Here is a 15,518-nt window from a genome sequence, read left to right on the forward strand (position 1 = left end):
ATAAAGTACTTAAAATACCTGCACACATGCACGGTTGGGGCAAATGATGAACAAGATACAAAAAGACCAAAAACCCAATTGCCACTTCTGAGGTATCAGGAGCAAAAGCAGGGTACTAGGCATGGTCCCTGCACACAGTACCACCAAGGCAGTGGGCCGACCACATAAGCTGCCCCTCTGGCCAGACCCATGGACCCACCCCTACCCACATTCCATTTAATGGAGCAGCTCACTCCAACTCAGTGAGCCAGCAAGGGAAAACCTGTTAATTGGTTTTGCTCCCTTGCGCTGCAACATGAGTCCCAATAAAAAGCCTTGCCTGAATGTCTCATCTGGCCTCTTATCAATTTCTATTGATTAAGTAGTTTAAGAACCCTGGCTGGGAACAGATTTACTTCAGATTTGTTCATCCAGAGTATGAATTTACTACCATTTATTCAACTGCCCCTCAAAGGATATACATTCAGGTGATTTTTGCCGCTACATATAACACTGCACTAAACACTCTTGTGACTGCAGAACTGTTTTAATTTTATCATCATGGTCATCTGAGCCCTGGAATACAACCTCAAATCTTTCCTTCCCCCATCCTCCGCTCCCTGTCATTTGGAGAACAGAGCTGAAGGGAAACTGAAGATGAGCTGGGAAAGCTGGTAATTACTCCATATAGCACATGGCCAGCAGCCTCCTGCTACAATATTTACGTCCTATTCCATTGAGATGGCACTCTGCTCACATGACCTAAATGCAGTTCTCACTCCACCAAGAACACAGCCGAATCCAAACTGCATTGGCAGCTTCGCACATGCTCCGTCTGGCCCTGTGAATCCTCACTCACCCATTGAGATTTCATTTAGTTTAAAGCATCACACCAGCTGCTGAAGCTCCGTGACTTCCACTATTTTCCTGGCCCAGATCCAAGGCAGGTGGCCCGCCACGAATACTGTTTTTTAGGGTTTGAGGTTTTTTTGTATATTTGTTGGGGGATGGAGTGTGTATAATACTTACACACGGGTATAGCTGATGAATGAGGCCATAGGAAGTAACTCTTTTTCCTGGCATGTATTACAGAAATAACATTTACCTATTTCCAGCATTTGCCTTGACAACGACCTGCAGCTCTGATGCACATTTAATTCTCAAACAGAGGTCTTGGCAAGGGATGCTGTATCTGACTGTTGTGTTGACTGTAACGTGTGAGATGGTGTTTTTTTCCTCTCTAGAGACCTGGATGCTTTTTGCCATTCTGATGGTAAATGATGAGACAGGCAACCATGGATTTCAGCACTCCATCTGTGTTTGATCAGCATAAAGGTAAAAACGCTGCTTTAACTCATCCTTTGGTTCTTCGCATTTTTAGTCCAATGGTAGGGATTTGCAGTTGTAGAGGGAGAAAGAGTAGTGTGTGTGTGTGTGTGTGTGTGTGTGTGTGTGTGTGGAAAATGGATTTCACATAGGAAACAAAGCTGTTCTAAATGTTTACTTCTTATTTGATAAGCATTTGGAAGGGAAAAATAAGCTTATGGTCTGTTAGCCTTTTTAAAGTGCTCCTACCTACAAATTTTAAAAATTAGGTTTCAAGCACATCAACTGTTTCAGATGGGATCATCTTTATTCTCCATTAGCTTTTTACTCAAATATTTTAAAATATATATATTATAATAAGTAATATAAAAATCGTGTGTACCTTTTCAATGTATTAACCCAGTATCTCATTGCTAGTTTTGTAAATATCTCTTCATTCCTTTTAGGAATAGATGTTGTCCAAATTTGTGCTATAGTTGATATATTATTTCATCTGAGGTTGTGTAATGACTTACCACTATGTTATTATTTGTGGTAAAAGGATGTATCTTTCTTGCTCATTGTTTCCAGAGTGGAGGTAATTTTCCACATGAAAAGAATGCTGTGAAATTTGCCTGTCCTTATAAAAAACATGTATTCAGCCATACAGTCTTGTGTGTACATTTTGTATATGAAGTGTGTGTGTGTGTATATATATGTAACACATATGTGTAATTATGCACCTTTTCTCTGTATGTATAGGAAATTTCCACTCTTTAAATGTAATAAATATTTTTAGAAGATTTTTTTTAAATCTGGTATTTAAACCACTTTCAATAATCTCTGAATATTCCTCAGGATCTTAGGATCCTTTGGTCATTTACTTGTTTTGGCTACAACGTGAAAATCATTGTTTGTGAAAGCCTCACTAAGAAAATTCATTGCTTCTTTCTTTTTCCTTTTCCTGCTTCAGGCCATAGTGTGTTTACTACCTACCCTTCAAGCTACATCTGGCTTCATGGGTGAATTATTTTAGTTCAGTGCTTTGTCAAGTTATAGATTTACATTTAGATTTCTGAGTAACTACTGTGTGTGTGTATGCATCTTCAGAATGTGCTGGTTCACACTGCGTTTGGATATAAACATCATAGAAAAAGTGATTGCTACAAGCTGTGCCCACATCCTTTCCCCTTTGTACAGTTTGTATCACTGATGGCAATCAGCAAAAGTGAAAATATGCTTAGATCCAAAGACCTCATACTGGCTAAAAATGACATTGTTGAACTATGCAATCCAAAGAATAACACAATGGGTTTATTCTTTAAGACCAGCTCTGAGGGAGCTAGAAATGACTGCGGAGAACTAGCCCTTCATAATGAATTCATCTGTTCCAGTGTTGTGTATTCTAACAAGACTGAGCCCAAAACATAGTTAAAATATTAATTTATAATATTTAGTTTCTTATAGCATCTTTCAGGTGAGCAATTCAGTTATTTCTCCACCATAGGCCCGATTCTCCCCCTTGTACGTTAACCCTCTCCCTGCCACCTCTATCTCTATATCTCGATCATTTCTCTGTAAAGGTGCTGTGGTATGGTGGAAATAGCATGGGAGACATAGGCTGAAATGGCAGAACAATGGCTTCTTAGCTGTGTGACCTTATCAGGTTACCTGACCTCTCTGGGCCTTAGTTTCCTCAGCAATAAAATAGAGAAAATTATGCTTACCTAGCAAGACTGTTGTAACACTCTAGAGTGATGTACAAAAAGCACTGTCACATTACCTGATGTACTTTGCCTAAGTAGTTTCCAAACGTGGCTGCTTTTGTTATTATTATTACTGTTACACTTACTACCACCCTGGAGTGTGAGTTCCTCAAATGTGAAAGACTATTCACCTCTCTATCTCTAGGTTGAATTTCATGGTCCTCAGAACAAATGAGGGTTTAGTTAAGGCCAGTTGACTAGATTACATTAATTAATTTTTTTAGAACTCCAGGATACCATTCAGAACAACCCCTAAAATAATAATTAAATACCTGAATAGTTCTATTATCACATGAATCCTTCCACCTTAACAACATGAAAGGCCATAATAGGTTTAGGCAAGTTCATAGATTTTAAATACCATATTGTTGGGCAAAACCATGGTAAAGTGACTTTCTCTCGAAACGTTGAGTGTGGATGGAGCTTTAGTAGAGGGTTTTCTGTGAATTCCTAGTATCTGGGGGATCAAAACTCTAAAAGGCCGCTAGCTTCACATGCAGACATTGACAAAAGACATTACATCTGGAAAGATCTTAGAAGTCTTGTAACCCACTGGTTCTCAAACTTGGCCATGCATAAAAATCACCTGGACAGTTTTTGAAAATGCTGATGCCTGGATCCCACCTCTGGAAACTCCAATTTAATAGGTGTGGGCCACAGCCTGACAAACTCCCCAGGAAGTTCCAGTGTACAAAAAGATTGACAACAACTCATTCCATCCATCCCCCTAACATCTCGGATGGGAAAAGTGAAGCCCAGAGAGGTTTAAAGGTGAGTTCTTTTATGACAATAACACACAGCTAATTAGTAACAGGTGACTGAGACGCAGGTGTTCTCTATCCATACAACAGAATAGGAGCTTCTTTTCATGGGCAACCTCTGGTCTTAACAGCTACTTTGAGGTGGAGGGTAGGACTGAGACAGCTCTGGCTTATGGTTGCCCAGAGAATAGTCAGCACTGAAAATATGATGTATAATAACCTCCAGGGCTCAAACCCAAACCAGGTGGATTTGGCAGGTCTGAATCCCTCCAACTGCATTTTTCTGTATTTCCTTTTAACAGTGATGATAAGACAACCCTATGCCAGGGGCTTGGAGACAGGTAGACATTTTCTCAAGCCCTGTCTCAGTCCTCGTACCATTTGCATGAACTTGGACAAACTGGATCTTCTCATCTGTAAAATGTGGATAATATCATATACTTGCAGTGTTGCTGGGAGGCTGAAAGACTGAATTACCTACCTGGCAGAGGGGACTGGGGCCAAGTCTCCGGCTTGTTTTGTGAAGCTGTGAGGGAGGAAGCTGGGGTCTGCAGAGCTCTCCACTCCCTCTTTGTGCTTCTTGCTTTCACCATAGCAACATCTCTCTGGTCCCACGTGTTCTTCCTGGCTCTCTTCCCTCTCAAAGCCCACATGCAGGAAACGACCTGTAGTAAAATCATTTACTACGGAACACAGAGGTTTATTGAAGCTGAGGCGTTATGTAACTAAAGATATTTGTGTGCTAAACTCTGCCTTCTGGAGGAGCCCAGGCCTCAGGGAGAAAATGAGAACAAGAGGGAGTGGTCCCAAGGGCCTCACCCACCCCTGCCCTGCTCAGGCTCTGTGAAGAATGTTGGATGGGGCCTCGCAGTGTGTTTGCAGGCACCTGTCAGGGCTGGGGCCCACCCTCACAGGTTTTCCTCCAGTAGAGCTGTAGAGAGAAAGTGAGGAGGGGTTTGCCCTTTAGCCCATATTAACACAGAGCATCCCTGTCCTAGGGCAGCCATAACAAATTACTACAAGCTGGGTGACTTCAAACAACAGAATGATAATCTCCCCTGGTTCTGGAGGCCAGAAGTAGGAAATCAAGATGTGTGTGGCTGGGTAAGGGTATAGCTCAAGTGGTAGGGCACATGCTTAGCATGCATGAGGTCCTGGGTTCAATCCCCAGTACCTCCTCTGAAAAATAAATAAATAAGTAGACCTAATTACCTACCCTCCTTCCCCACAAAAAACCCAAGGTTGTAACAGACCAATCCGCTCCTGGCCCCTCTCCTGGACCCTGAGTGATCTTACCCAAACAATTCCCATTCACAGCCTTAGAGAACCCTGAAACTGAAAGTGATTCAGTGGATTGGGGATGAGGAGAGTGGTGACATTTCCAGGATGCTTTGCCACAGAACAGCCCTAGTGTCCTTGGGAATAGGACCCAAGTATGCAACCCAGGAAGAAGAAAGTGGGAGTGGTGTGCAGACAGAATGAACCTGCTCAGCCAGATCTCCTGAATCCACTCTGGTGTTGTGTCCCACTCCTTTGCAAGATCAACTTCAGAGGGCAAACCCTCAACTCAGCCCCTTGTCCAGAGGTCAACTGAGTCACCACACTGAGCTTTCCCTATCATCCCTATTTATTAACTCCACATTTCCTTGGTAATTATTAAACAACAGTGTTGGGTAACTACAATTTATGGACTTTCCCTTTGATGCAATGATATTTTAGTGGAGCCTAAAAGAAAAACCACTGAACTTGTCACTGTTTTTATTACCTTTTTACTACCAAGCAAGTAGAGAAACAAATATCTACCCATGCCAAACTATGGGACAGGTGAGAAAATAATGCTCTGGATGCACTAAGGTCCAAGGCTGGTGTAAAAGATGGGTACAGGCTAGACACTGTCTTGCAGAAAGACCACATCCAACCAGGGCTCAGATGTTTGGCACACTTTTAGGAAGCCTGTCAATCATTCAGTGCAAAGTGATGCTGGTTTTGAGAATTCACTTATATCATGAATGAGCTACATCTCAGATTTTCCTGTTTATCCCTTAAAATTGTGGTGGTTTTACTTCACATTAATTTTCAACTAATAGGTAGGTTTGTGTGCTTAATAAGGGCCCTTAAGTTTGTTTTCTCTTTGTAAAACTTAAAATCTGTGTTGCTTATTGGTGAGGTTACTGCTGTTTGAGAGGGTATATCAGGGGAGGAAATGAAGGAAAGATACACAGTCTATGGAAAGTATTTCCATTTCTAAAGGTGTCATCAGAATTTCAAACTATATACATATAATATTTAATAGCATCCTAATGCTTTTTTAACTTTTGGCTTGAAAATAATTTCAAACTTAAAGAAATGTTTTAAGAATAGTATAAAGAACACTGTATATCTTTTACATTTAACATTTTACCCCATTTGCTTTATTGTTAGCTCTTTCTCTGTGTCTGTCCCTACATCTCTCTGTCTCTATGTATCTCTGTCTCTGCCCCTCTCTATATATGTATGTATACATGTGTGTATATGTTTGTATACTTTTATCTCATCTGCCTGCGTTCCAGTTTTGTCTGTTGATCCAATAATGTCATTTACACCATTTCCCCCTACCCTCGAGTACAGGATTCAGTCTAGAATTATGTACTACATTTAGTTGTCACATCTCTTTAGTCTCCTTTAATCCGAAACATTTCTGCAGGCTTTCTTTGTCGTTTTTGACATTAACATTTTTGAATTAGTCTGTCTCTCTCTTTTTTTAATACCGAGTTTCTCCTTATGGGTTTGTCTGACGCTCCCTCATGACTAGACTTAGGTAATTACTTCCTGGCCAGAATACCACATGGGTGATGTTTCCATCTCAGGTTATCACAGTGTGGTTTAAATCCTTTTAAATGGTCATTTGAGGTTACAGGTGTTGCACTATTAGCTATCACCCAGTTCTTACAGAGTGTTTTAAAATACTGGGTTTCTTCCTAATTGTAAAATATCAGGAAGTATCAGCACCTTCAAATAGTCAAAAAATACAAAGAAGAATTCAGTATAGAAAGTGTTATATTCTCTTACCTAGCAAAGGGCTCTGTTCTTCAGAGTCTCTTAGCCCCAGCCTGTTCCCAGCTTCTCGGCTGCCAAGGTGGACCCATAGAAACTCACCCCCAATGTAGGGGTGGGGAATAGTTTCCAAAGGGAATCAGAGGAGATCAGACCAAGTATATAACCAGTATCAATAATCAGAAGACGAGTGACAACTCTGGTTTATTAAGCAGCTCCCATGTGCCACCACTGAGTTAAACTTTTTACTCCTATTATCTCATTTGATCCTTGGCACAGCCTTGAGATACATTCCATTTCTAGTCCATCTGAGGTTACATGACTTGCCCAAGGCCACAGAAGACAAGGGCAAAGCTGCCATTTTAACTCTGGCTAGGCTTCTGACGCCCAAGCCTACCTCAAACTCCTGTTCACCATGAAATTATATGTTTTGGATTCTGATAGCCCACCCTTGCATGACTCTAGCAGGAAGGAAAAGAAAGGTGATGGTGACTAGATTTGCTCAAGCCGCTGTGTCTCCCCAGGGCTGGGCTTCCGCTGCCAGCAAGTTCTGCCCAGTGAGCTCAGCTTAGTGACAGGATGACCTCTTCCAGGATAGGAGTGGATCCAGTCTCCATGGCATCCTAGGAGGAGGAGCTAAAAGGGTAGAATGACACTGGAAGGTGACCTGTGGAACTAATGTGATGGAACTGGAGATTTGCAAGGTCAGGACTTGGCTTCCACCACAGACGCTTCAGAACCCAGGTTCTTTATCATTTTCTTACTCAACCCGTTTGTTCTGTGCAGCAACAGGTTAAGGTTTCTCCTAGAGAGTGTCCAGAGAGCCCTGATCCTGTAAACAAGGTCGCACATAAACAACAGTTGATAAAAAGGGGAAAGAAGTATTTTAACCTTGACATCCTAAGCTTTGATCCCGGGTAATTCTGAGACCATTTCTTTGTTCTTCAACTCACCACAGTAAATCAGAACACAGTCCGGTGTTTTGTTTTGTTTTGTTTTGTTTTTTTAATCTTATTTCTTAAGAACCATAGAAGGAACACCTGAAATTCATCTGAATTGATATATTTATCCTCCTTACTTGGTGCTATTGAGAAACGGTCTGCTAGAGTTTTGGCTTCACTTTGGCTGACTCAGCACGACCACTGTAGAGAGGAGTCGAGATGGGCTCTCAGGTATCTGGTTTCAGGTAGTCACAGTGGAAACCAATTTAAGGATGGATCCTGGAAGTGTTCTGTCTTAAAATAGTAACTTGGAGAATTGAAAGGAATTCAGTGAATGTGTAATCTAACGCCCTCACTTTTTACATGTGAAAACTAATACAGAGGGGTTAGCGGTGGTACTGTGTAGTGAAGTGTAATGGCCACTGAAGCTGAACCAAAGGGTTCAAGTCCCGGTGCTGCCACTCATGTCTCTGACCCTTTCCATCAGGCCCCAGCAAGAGTCCTCCTGCCCACTGTTCAGAAGCAAAGGAAAGTTTTATTCTCTGGTCAAAGAATGGAGAGGTGCGAGCTCTCGCGCTGGAGCACAGGGTCTCCCACACGCTGTGGGCGGGGCTGTGTTATAGACTCTGGTCAGCGGGGAGGGGCGGAACTCTCGCGGGACAGGCGCAGCTGTGCAGCTCACGCGCCAGACCGCGGTGCGTGGCCAGCGTCTCTGCACAGGGCCAGCCGCCGCCCCGCCATCTTGAATTGTGCCCTGCGTGGACTTCTGCACACAGTCTACTGAGCTGAGGTGTAAGCACAGACGTTTTGTAACAGGAACTCTGGTCTGAAGAGTTGCGGGCAGTGCCTCTGTACACGGCCTCCTAGGAGCAAATGAAACCAGACTAAGCACAAAGGAGAAATTTAAAAGGTTAGACCTTATTTTATTACTCAGATTCTATTTTCATTTCCCATGAATTGTTAATGGGCCTTGCCAGTGACACATGCTGTGTGATCCAGGTGTTTAACATCTCTGTACCTCATTTTCCTACCTTGTCGGTTAAGATGGTGCTACTGCAAAGGATTGTTTGTAAGGATTGAATTAATGAATACATGCAAAACACCTATAACCGTTGCTGGCCCATGTCATCACTAAGTTAGTGCAAGTGGCGGTTACAGGATTGTTACAAAGATGGTTGTAACAATCTTCAGAGGATTGTAAGATTCAATGACATAGTACGTACAAAGCACTTGGAGCCAGGCCTGGCCCAGACTAATAACTTAGAAAGTGCTAGTGATTCTTATAAATGTCCTACCTAAGGTCACATGGGCAACCAGTCTTCCCAGGTCAAGAGAACATCCACCCCTTAAGCTGTCTCCCCCTTTGTAATGAATTCACAGCATAGCACTCTTTTTTTATTTGGAAATTGGAAGGGGCAGAATTTGCCTGAGCAAATTCTGTGGTTTTCCTGAACCACATCAGAAGGAAAATAATTCTCTAGGATAGCTCGTAGGTCTTGCAGTACTTCCACTTTCCCTTTCCTCTGTTTCTAGTGTTCTATCCTCTGAGTCTAAGACTTACCTTCTAGATAAAACTCATCCCACTGCTTAAAAGCCAGCCTACCTGTTAGCTTCCATATTCCACGCTGGTGCCAGGCAGATTTCTAAACTTTCTATGCTGTTCTAGGAATATCTAGTCTTGAGGCACAATCTGACTATTTAAATTATTATAGTTTCATAATGTTTTACTATTTGATACAGGAATCCTCCCTGAATACTTTTCTTTTCCATTTTACTGGATATTTTTACCCATTTTTTATTTCCTCTTTTTGTTTGTTTTTGCTTTTAGAATGATAATACATTCATGCAATTTCAGGGTGTAAAACAATGTACAGTGAAAAGTCTCCTCCCACCCCAACTCCTTCAGCCATTCAGATCCCCTCCTGGAGGCAAAACAACGTGAGCAGTTTCTTCTGCATCCTTACCGACATTCTATGTACAAATAAGCAAATACTCAACTATATTCTTTGTTTCTTTATTAAAGCATAAAGTTATCCATTTATTTTTACAAATGAAAATCAGTATCATTTTTCTGAGCTCACCACCCCCTCAAAAAAAAACCTGTTGGAACTCTTATTGAAATGACATTAAACTTAAAAATGAATCCATATAATAATTAGAAAATTTTCACTTTTCTTGTTTTTCTTTTTTTTTCTTTGTGTACACATTTAGTTTTACTGTAACAAAGCAACTTGTACACTTTTAAGGTTTAAAACTGAGCATCATCTTTCCTTTTCTGTGAAACAAAAAGAAAAATTTTAAATAGGAACAAAATTACAATAGAGAATGTCAATTGCAAGTAAGATCCTATATATTCTGCTGATTTTCCCATCGAGTGTCAGGGCTTAAATCATCATTAGGAGAGAATTTTAATTTTAAAATGCCACCTTAAACTGCAATAATGTCCATTAAACATCACAATTAAACATAACAAAGGAGAAGCCGTATTGTCAAAATGCCCATTTAACCCACCCAAACATCTCAAACCCACCCTTTGCTGACCTTCTATAATCCCTTTTTTTCTAGTTTTTTTTTTCTTTTGTTAAACAATATGCAGAGAAAGGAGGGAAAAAGTTAGAATTCTATGCACTACTACCCAGGGCCTAGCACCCTCCAGCTTCCAGCAGAGCTAAGGGAGCAGAAGGTTTTTATTTTTTCCCACAGAGCATGATGGTGTTAATCCCATAAAGTTTTTGTTGAGACAAGAAGGGATAAAAATGAATTTGGAACAGAAAAGGGTAGAGATTCTTTTCTCACTGAATTCTGCTCAAGGTGTTTCCCTCCCAAACAAGTTGAGAACCATGGTATCAAGGAGAAAAGACTGGGATTTCAAAATATAGAATAGATAAACAAGATTATACTGTATAGCACAGGGAAATTATATACAAGATCTTATGGTAGCTCACAGAGAAAAAATATGTGACAATGAATATATATATATTCAGATATAACTGAAAAATTGTGCTCTACACTGGAATTTGACACAACATTGTAAAATTATTATAAATCAATAAAAAATGTTAAAAAAAAATAAAAGGAGAAAAGTGACCTCAGAAACAGGATGACTGAGCACAAGAGGAGAGAAAAATAAATGGAAAGCTACAATTTGCTCCCAGGGACTGTAGGAAAATTTTTTTTAAGGTTGGAATCCATCAGTGTTCCATTAGACATCTGCTCCTTCATCTTCCTCTCCTTCTTCGCCATCTCATCATTTCATCTTACTCACCTTCATCCTCAACCCCTTCTTCATCAATATCTTCCTTCTTCATCATCATCATCACTTTTCTTCTCCTTCCCCTTCCCCATCATCCATGTCAGGAACCAAGTAGTACTGTAATAGATTTGGCCAAACACCATCTTTGATGACCTCTCCTAACTCATCAGCACCTGCACCAGAATGATCAGTAAACCAGGTGAAGAAGCTCTCAGGTTCCTCATGCTGTCTCTTTCTACCAGCTTTATTCTGTTTGTCTTGAACATTTCATCAAATCCTTTCCAGATTTCCATTTGATTTCAGTGGACTTTGAAGATGGATCACTACTCTCATTCAGATGAAATTCTTTTGAGAGAACTTTATTTTTGAAGTAAGAGTTTTGATCAAAATAAAAATCTATTCTGTAACCTGATTTAATGTCTTCAAATTCTGTCACTTCAACTCTTGTCAAATAATGCAGCACCTCTTCATCCTCCTCCCTAAGCAGTACAGACACTTGTGGATGGCTGACAAATGTTCCTACCCCAAAATTTGGGATTTTGGTGATCAGTTCCTACGTCTTCTGAGAAAAATGGTTGGCAGGGTTTGTTATATTTCTGATCTACTTTTAAAATTTCCTCACTGGCTGTTCATTAAGTCTGTCTATTCATTTCGTACTTCACCAGTATGTTCAGTTGCTTCCTGTTGTGCTTTTTCTTCCTTCGGCAAGTTCGGAGAGGCTTCGTGTTCCCTTGGGCCTGGGGGCAGGAGTCAGTCTCGGTTTCTTTGGTTTCTGGCTTGAGGTGGAAGTGCAGACTGGTGTTTGGGGCCATGCTGTGAGAAAAGGACTTACCCAAGGGAGACACACGTCAAAGGAGCTGGGAGAACTCTCTTTTTCTGTACTTCAGTATGAGAATTTTTTGTCCCTTGGTCATTTGACATTTATCTTAGCATTTTAAAGGAATTCACTCAACCTCAAATGAGTATGCTATTACCACTAACTTTAATTCTCTCCCTTGTGTAAAACCAGCTCTTAAAAGATGCGTTCCCAATTTTCAATTAGTGTGTATATTTTGATTTGCTACAAATGAGTACAAACTCTAGCATAGTAATGTCTGTCCAGCAGAATGCTGAGCCACACAGCTTGGGGAGAGTAGAGTACAGTCTGCTGTGAGTACAAGAGAATGGAATGTGGAATGCCGTCCAGCACTAAGGGTCACAAGTTCTCTGGAATATGTGAGGGCTTTGCCTCCTGAGTGAACGGACAGTGATAGATAATAGTGCACACTGGTCACAGGGTAGGCTCTCAGGCCCAACAGCCTACAGTCTTATCTGAGTTTCACCACCTACTGCCTGTGTAACTTTGGGGAAGTCCCCTTCCTGCCCTGTGCCTCAGTTTCCCAGTCCATAAAATGAGATTAATTCTCATAAGGTGAGAGTTAAATGAGTTGATTTACAGAAAAGGTTTAGCATAGTGCCTGGCGCATAATAAGCACGGCATAGTTGTTGACCATCATCATGAAATTGTCATTCAGACGGTGACAGAGACCCTTGGGAGCAGTGCCATAACTGTGGATGCTTTCATAGCTACTGGGAGACATTGTTTTGCCATAGAAGTGATTGTATTGCAATTTTTGCTAACTTTAGGATTGTTCTAAGTTTTTTAATTCCTTTAAATATGCTACTCAGAATTCTAGAATTCAAAACTGGAGGAAGCACAGAAAAGCTAAATACCTTGACTATAGACAGACCACAAGACTCTGTGGAATGTGACTGAGGTGCACTTTAGCCATATCCCCAAATTCATGTATACACCACTACAGAGAAGGTAGCTCTGGGATCCCTGCCTTCCAAGCCACACTTCCAGTGAGTGGGCTGTAGGAGGAGTCTATTCCAAGGTGTTAATAATGAATGAGTACTACACGGTAAGGTTGCCATTACACATTAGTAAGGAGAGGGAGGATTAGCCAATATTTGGGAAAAAAATAATTGCGGCATACAAAAATAAAGCTTAGAAGTCTCATATATTAATTATAGCTAAATGTTAACAAGTAAGTATAAGGTTCCAACCTTTATGATAGTTATGACCATTTTAATCATAAAAGCAATGAATCATAAATGTGATGTCCATAGATTTTGAAAATGTATTTTTTAAAACCAACTAAACAATTAGAGAACTTAAGCGGAAAACCAAGAAAAGTAACTATAGCATAGGTAACAGATGTAGAGCTAGTGTTCTTAACATATCTAGAAATTAGATAAATTAGATAAAGACAAATACCTTGAGATAATATGTAAAGGACACCAATAAATAATTCGTGAAATGGCCATAGACATATGAAAAAACTTCTCTCTCAGGATCAATAAAAGTAATGATCATTGAAAATGATAAACTATTTTCCTTCTTCCACATCAGCATTAATTTTTAAGGAACAATAATGCACAGTATCATTAAGAATGAGGTGAAATGTATGCTCTCAAGCCCTCCTTGGGGAGGATGTGTTGGGTCAACCTTTCTGTAGGGCAATTTGGCAGAGTCAGATCCATTGATTCCCGAGTTCACTTCTAAGAATGGGTCCAAAGGAAATAATCGAAGATGCACAAAAAGACATGTGTGCAAGAATGTTATAGCATTATTTGGAATAGCCACAGAATTAATAATTCCCCCTAAAGGAAAATAATTTAAATGTTCAATAATAAGAATGATTAAATCAACCGTGCTAATGGGATTTTATGCCACATTTTATAAATAACATTTTCAAATCTTACCTTATAACATGGAAAAATATTTATGATCCAAATATTAAGTTTTTGAAAAAGAGCAAAAATCAAAATTATATGTACAGGATGATTTTTTTTCTGTAAAATGTAACTCTAGCACTATGCTTAGAACTATTATTCACTGGTTGTTACAATATTAAAATACTCTATATCCTCATTTCAGTAGGGATTGCTCCAGCCATTTCCCCAGGGACACAGACACACACACACACACACACACACACGCACACGCACACGCACACACACACACACACTCTCTCTCTCACACACACTCTACCCACAATCCAGCACCTAAAAAGTTATCAATCCTGCTCCAGCTGTTAGGCCTGCCTCTGTTCTGATGGGGGACCTGACAAGCCAGTCATTAGATCCTTTTAATATCGCTCTTGATCTGATCCCTTATTGTGGAAGGAGAATTCAGAGTGGGAAGAGAGACAAAGAGTTACTTAATAAATGAGTAACAAAATGGCCTGAGTGTTAGCCACACTTATGCTGGATCTCAGAAAATTTCAGTCATTTTCTTCAAGTTCTATGATTGTATTCTAATCCATAGAAAGATCACAGTGTGGGAAATTTGGGATTTGCATTGCTACCCTGGTCAGCTAGTCCTGCCTCACCAGCAGCCAGTGCCCCCAAGCTTCAGCCACAGACACGAGTCCACAGTCCTAGGGTGCTACCCACCCAAGGCTGTAGCACTTTGCAGAACTTTCTCCTCCTGTTCTATGCCTCCTGGCCTCACAGCTTTAGTACCTTGTAACTCTTATGCTTGTTCCTCAGGAGCTTTTATATGTCCTTTGGGTTAGCTTACTTGTTTTCAGTCATGTCCATTTTGGGTGCAGAATGGGGGGCAGGAGACAGATTAGATTTTGAGTAGGGAGACTGAAAAAGCAGAGGCTCACCACTGCACATTCCCGCTAGCATTTCTCCCCACTCTTGTACTGCATTACACAAGCAGGTAGAGGAACAGAGGCTCCAGGATGGAAGGTGGGCGGGAAGCAAGACCACCTGCCACATAAGACAAGTCCATACAGCACATCAACATCTTAATGGTGATTATCCTTGAGTATGTATTTTCTTCTTATCTGTATTCTCATAATTTTTGTAATCCAAAATGAAATAACTTATAAAATGTCAGATCAATTAAATAAAAATATCTGGGGTTAGTTCTCAGGCATTAGGTTTATTCTAATCTCCCAAGTTATTCTAATGTTAAACCAGGGTTGAGATCCAGGGGTGCAGTCAACCTCATTTTACAAAATAGAGAACTGAACCCAGAGTAACACACTTGGCTGATATGTTAGTTGGTCAAAAAGAAGGCTCTTTATCAGATTTAACTGAAAAGTCAAATCTCTTGGTTACTGAGAAGTCATTTCTGTTGTTCCTTTTTCAGAACTCACAATATTACATACAGCCCTGACAATACAATTTAAACCAGCCTTACTTAACCATTTATCTGTAGTACATGAGAATTGAGGGAAGCTGATCATTTATTTCAACTCTACTTGAAATGCTAGCAATATGCCTTATAAAACTTTAAAGGAAGAAGACCTTCTTCCATTAGTTTTCCTAATTCTATTCCTAAGGATTAGGAAGAATGAGTTTTCATTTCATGTATCTACTCCTCTTCAATTTGCCAATGGGGAAAGAATATGCTGATTAAATCAATAAACATACTTATCAAGTGTCCACAATGTATCCAACACTACTCTAACTTCTACTA

The 15,518-nt window shown here is 40.3% G+C and overlaps 1 protein-coding gene and 1 pseudogene across 6 annotated transcripts in view; one reads left to right on the forward strand and one right to left on the reverse strand.

The window, feature by feature from the left end:
* The first annotated feature begins 1,241 nt into the window (after positions 1-1,241).
* Positions 1,242-15,518, forward strand: part of ANKRD55 (ankyrin repeat domain 55) — an 80,800-nt gene continuing 66,523 nt past the window's right edge. For 4 of the 6 annotated variants that reach the window (XM_072958656.1, XM_072958661.1, XM_072958660.1 and 1 more), the window contains exon 1: positions 8,501-8,695. Coding sequence is in view for 1 of the 6 variants with exons in the window: in XM_031675874.2 (XP_031531734.2) it covers positions 1,257-1,314 (58 nt within the window). In the remaining 5 variants the exon portion in view is untranslated. Of the gene's footprint in view, positions 1,315-8,500; positions 8,696-15,518 lie in introns of those variants that run through there. The other 2 variants (XM_031675874.2, XM_072958657.1) reach the window with 2 other exon arrangements.
* On the reverse strand, positions 10,988-14,707 carry LOC107033678 (protein SET pseudogene; annotated as a pseudogene).

The sequence above is a fragment of the Vicugna pacos genome, chromosome 3 (genome assembly GCF_048564905.1).
Source record: "Vicugna pacos chromosome 3, VicPac4, whole genome shotgun sequence".
Lineage (NCBI taxonomy): Eukaryota > Metazoa > Chordata > Mammalia > Artiodactyla > Camelidae > Vicugna > Vicugna pacos.